Genomic DNA, 4814 nt, shown 5'->3' on the forward strand with positions numbered 1-4814 from the left:
CCCCGGGGGCTGCGTCTTCCCCGGCCCCGGCACGCTGCGGTGCGGGCAGGAGAAGCACCTGGCCAGTGCCCGCGCTTTTGCAACCAGTGTAAGAGTTAGCGCTGCCCTGGGCCCGTGCGAGGAGCCGGGCTTCCAATTTTAATTACACCAATTAAAAAACAGCCACAGTCTGCTGGCTGTGACAAGCCCCTGGATTCTGCACTACAGCTCAGCTGCTGCACGAGGGGCTGCGATTGCAAAGGTTTTTGCAGCACCAGGGACGTCTCAAAGGACAGATTTTCAGAGCAGATCTGGGGCTTTGGAGGGTGAGCTGCCTCCGCGGGCACAGCTCCCGCCGGGGCTGGTGGTGGGAGCAGCCTGCGGTACCGGGGGCACGGGGCTCGGGGTAGCTCAGTCTGAATCCGCTCCTCTTCTCTCCCTGAAATGTTTGTAGCTGAAACCAGCCGACCGCGGGGACTCGGTCTTCTTCTCCTGTCATGCCATCAACTCATACGGCGAGGACAGAGGCTTGATCCAGCTCACCGTCCAAGGTACCCGTTCCCCTGTGCAAGAGCCCTGGGGTGCAGAGCCGCACCGGGAGGATCCCCTGCTCCTGGGAGGCTTCTCTCCCTGTCGGCCCTAACCTGCCCGTGTGTCCCCAAGAGCCCCCGGACCCGCCAGAGCTGGAGATCCGTGAGGTGAAAGCCCGGAGTATGAATTTGCGGTGGACGCAGCGGTTTGACGGCAACAGCATCATCACGGGGTTCGATATCGAGTACAAGAACAAGTCGGGTAGGTGATGGCAGGCGATGGGGCTGGGGGCTGCGTGGTGTCCCGGGGCCGGGCTGCCCGGGCAGGCACGGGGCTGGCCTGCCAGTGCTTCCAAGGAAGTATCCTGCATCCTGGTTCCTCTGAAGAAAGGCAAGAGCAGCCTTAATGACATATGTTAATTTCTGTTGGATGGGAGTGTTTGAAAAGGAATAATAAAGGAGACAATATTTGCAAAAAGCCCAACCCAGACTGCGCAACAGCGAGGAGGGGGAAGCAGCACCTCTCAGGGGGGCCTGGGGCCAAAAGCGGGAGGCACTTGGGGACTTTGCCTGCCCGAGCACGGCCCTGTGGTACCGCAGGATGCGGGTGCTGACCCTCCTCCGGTCTCGCTCCACTGCTTTTCCAGATTCCTGGGATTTTAAGCAGTCTACGCGCAACATCTCCCCGACCATCAACCAGGCGAACATCGTGGACCTCCACCCAGCTTCTGTGTACAGCATCCGCATGTACTCCTTCAACAAGATCGGGCGCAGCGAGCCGAGCAAGGAGCTCACCATCAGCACGGAGGAAGCAGGTGCTGCTCAGGGCACGGGCACTGGGGCCGGCGGGCAGGGGCGGGCGCGGGGGCTACAGCCTTGAGTGAAGCTGGCTGGGGCAGAACTCTCCTGATGCCGAGTGTTTCCCTGGTGAGGACATCCTTTCCCTGATGTTTCCCAACATGCTCTTTTGGGGCCGTTTCTCCGCAGCTCCTGATGGGCCTCCAATGGACGTCACCTTGCAGCCGATGACGTCCCAGAGCATCCAGGTCACCTGGAAGGTGAGCGGGGCCGGGGTGGTGCGTGGGTTTTCCCTGGTCGTGGGGGCTTGGGCAGCGCCAAATCCTGTCCTGAGCCTCTGTGGCGGCAGCTTGTCCTGGGACCTGATGTTCCGTCAGCGGTCCGAGGGCCAGGAAGAATTTCCTGGGCACTATGCAAAGCTGAAGGTTGGACGCGCAGCTCGGCTGCATCGCACGGGGTCCTTATTAATCATGTTTTGTAACAAGCTGATTATCTCATAGGACATCCGTGGGGGGCTACGGGGAGAGAGGATAAATATGTAAAAAGTGAGATGCTGGGTTGCAAAGTGTTTGAGCAAAGATCAATAAAACTTAGAATTGGATTTATTGTTCCAAAGGTGCCTAATGAAAAATAGAAATGATTATAAAGTTAGGACGTTGGAATGAACTGGTAAATCAATATATTTAGGGTTCCAGCTTCTCTCCCCCCTTCCCCTCCCGCCTTAAGCACTGAAAAACAGATTAATGGACAATAAGATTCACTTGAAAGATAAGTCACTTCATTTTAAGAGTATTTCAGTGAGATGGATCACCCTGGCTTTGTAACATAAATTTGCAATCAACCCTATTGATTTCTTAATGCTTCAGCGAAATATTGTTAAGATTGATCTCAACCTGGCCTCGCATACTGTTAAGGCTGTCAGACTCGGGGTTTTTCTCCTCCTCTTACTGGGCCGCTCCAGTCGGGAATGGCAGTGGCCAGGCATGTCCCACTGCTCGGCAAGCCCCTTCCTCTCTGGTGGCCTCCAAGGACCTGATGGCCCTTTCTGTCACCATTCTGCCACTCAGTGTGTCCACCCGAGGGCTGCCGCGGGGAGGGAAAGTTTAAAAGCATTGAGAGAAGATGCTGGGGAGAGGCCTTTCTGGCAAGGGAGCCCCGTGAGCCTCCCGGCCCCGGGATGTGCGTGCTGGGCAGCAGAGCCCCGCGTGACACCACGCTGACTTGCACCCCCTGTTCCTCAGGCCCCGAAGAAGGAGCTGCAGAACGGGGTGATCCGTGGCTACCAGATCGGGTACCGGGAGAACAGCCCCGGCAGCAACGGGCAGTACAGCATCGTGGAGATGAAAGCCACGGGAGACAGCGAGGTCTACACGCTGGACAACCTGAAGAAGTTTGCCCAGTACGGGGTGGTGGTGCAGGCGTTCAACCGTGCGGGGACGGGACCGTCGTCCAGCGAGATCAACGCCACCACGCTGGAGGACGGTACGGCTGTCCCCGTCCCCGGGCAGGGTGATTTTCCTGCTCCCCAATGCCGAGTCCCACCTGGGGGGACCCCCAGGCCTCCTGCCCTCGGCCGTTCCCTGCCCTGTCCCGAGCAGGGCTTGGGGTGGTTCCTGGCCACCAACAGCGTCTGGCTCTGAGCTGCTGCCCTGGGGAGGGGTTGTGAGCACGAGAATGCCGGAACACCCGTGGCACTGGGTTTCTGGGGCAATTAGAAGGGTGTCGAGGTGGATTTAGACATTGCCCAAGTGCCAGGGAGGTTTCCATCCGGGAGGGACCGCTGGTCGCCTCGGTCACGTTAAAAACAATGAGAAAAAAGTTTTGCAGTACGTTTGTTCAGCAGTTTTTCATACTTAATTAAGGCTCTCGTTAGCCTGTCAAACCATGATCATTTCCTGGCTACATTAGCACTCCTCCTGGGGTATTCAAGGGCCCCTGTTTTAGCAATAGTGTCTTTTCCATAATTATATTACCTTCATTTTGTTCAAACGGACTATCTGTATTAGTTTATTATACTCTGTCCCTAATTACATGGTGCTTATATTTTTGCACCTAAGTAATATGAAACAATAATCATTTTCAAAGAGCATCGTTACGGTGATGTATTATCATTTAAATGCTCATAGAAATTAGCATTACCTCTTATGGGGCAACGGGATCTAATTACCTCGCATCCAGCCAACTCTCCCGCTCTCCCCTCACTGGGAAGCGCAGCGTGTCCCGACGGCCTCCCTGTCCCTGTGAGCACGGGGGTGGTTGCACCCACCACGATGGTCCCGGGGAAGCAAAACCGCACATTGGAGGAGACGGCTATGTTTGCCTGGCCCTGGTGCTCCACGCGCTGGGCAGGACCGGCTCCAGGGGCTCGAGCAGCCGGGGGAGAGGGGGCTGCAGCACAGTGGGGTCCCGCGCGGGTGCAGTCGGGGCAGCTGACCTGTGGGAGATGGCTCCTTCAGCCTGGCGTCTGCTGGGCACGTGCCGCCTCTCCCTCCTCCGGCTGATTGTCCCCCTCTCTGTCCCCTCCTCAGTTCCCAGCCAGCCCCCCGAGAACGTGCGGGCCATCTCCATCACGTCAGATGTGGCTGTAATCTCCTGGTCGGAGCCCCCGCGCAGCACCCTCAACGGGGTGCTCAAGGGATACCGGGTCATCTTCTGGTCCCTCTACATGGACGGAGGTGAGTCCTGGTGGAGAGCGGGAGATGTGGGGGACCCGGCTGGGTGGCGGCGTGGGGCTGACGGGCCCGTCTCCCCACAGAGTGGGGTGAGATGCAGAACATCACGACCACACGGGAGCGAGTGGAGCTGCGGGGCATGGAGAAGTTCACCAACTACAGCGTGCAGGTGCTGGCGTACACCCAGGCGGGCGACGGCGTCCGCAGCAGCGTGCTCTACATCCAGACCAAGGAGGACAGTAAGTGGTGCTGTCCCAGCTAGCGAGTGCGCTCTCCTCTCAGCCCAACTGATAAAATTAACACACGTTGCCAGTGTTTAAGTAAGAAGATGGAGTGTTGAGGAGGAGCCCCCCCGTGTTGCAGCGTGCCGTCGCTGATGCCGGGAGACGGGAGCACTCACTCCTGCCACAGTGCGTTGTGTTGCTGCACTGGCGAAAAAAAAGGCGGCTGGGGGGGCGCGGAGGAACCCCCCCGTGTGCAGCCACGGGCAGGGCATTTCCCTTTCTCTTTTTATTTTTTTTTTTTTTTCCTTAAGTGCAGATATTTAAATATTTACACCCCTGCCTGCCCTACTTTAATGCCATTAATTCAGTCGCGGAGCGTTTCCCAGGCTCATGGGCTGGCGTTGCTGCCTGCCCGTCCTGGGAAGCGCCAGATGCCGGGGAGGCGCAGCTGGGCAGGGTAAGGCTGAGCCACTCTGCCGGATTAAGGAGACGGCCATTAAAAGCCAATCACGGTTTCTTAACCCGAGCTCGGGCTGCAATTAATCCGCCTGCCTCTGGGCCAGCAGGGGACCGGAGCCACCCGTGGAGAGGTGTCCCGTGAGCAGGGGGGT

At 57.9% G+C, this 4814-nt stretch overlaps 1 protein-coding gene across 1 annotated transcript in view; it reads left to right on the top strand.

Moving 5' to 3' along the window:
* Positions 1-4814, top strand: part of DSCAML1 (Down syndrome cell adhesion molecule like 1) — a 108758-nt gene that overhangs the window by 93970 nt on the left and 9974 nt on the right. The window contains 7 exon segments of the mRNA XM_009894741.1: positions 434-530; positions 643-771; positions 1157-1324; positions 1497-1567; positions 2549-2789; positions 3836-3982; positions 4063-4218. Of these exon segments, the coding sequence (XP_009893043.1) occupies positions 434-530; positions 643-771; positions 1157-1324; positions 1497-1567; positions 2549-2789; positions 3836-3982; positions 4063-4218 (1009 nt within the window).

Source organism: Charadrius vociferus, unplaced genomic scaffold, assembly GCF_000708025.1.
Source record: "Charadrius vociferus isolate BGI_N301 unplaced genomic scaffold, ASM70802v2 scaffold241, whole genome shotgun sequence".
NCBI lineage: Eukaryota > Metazoa > Chordata > Aves > Charadriiformes > Charadriidae > Charadrius > Charadrius vociferus.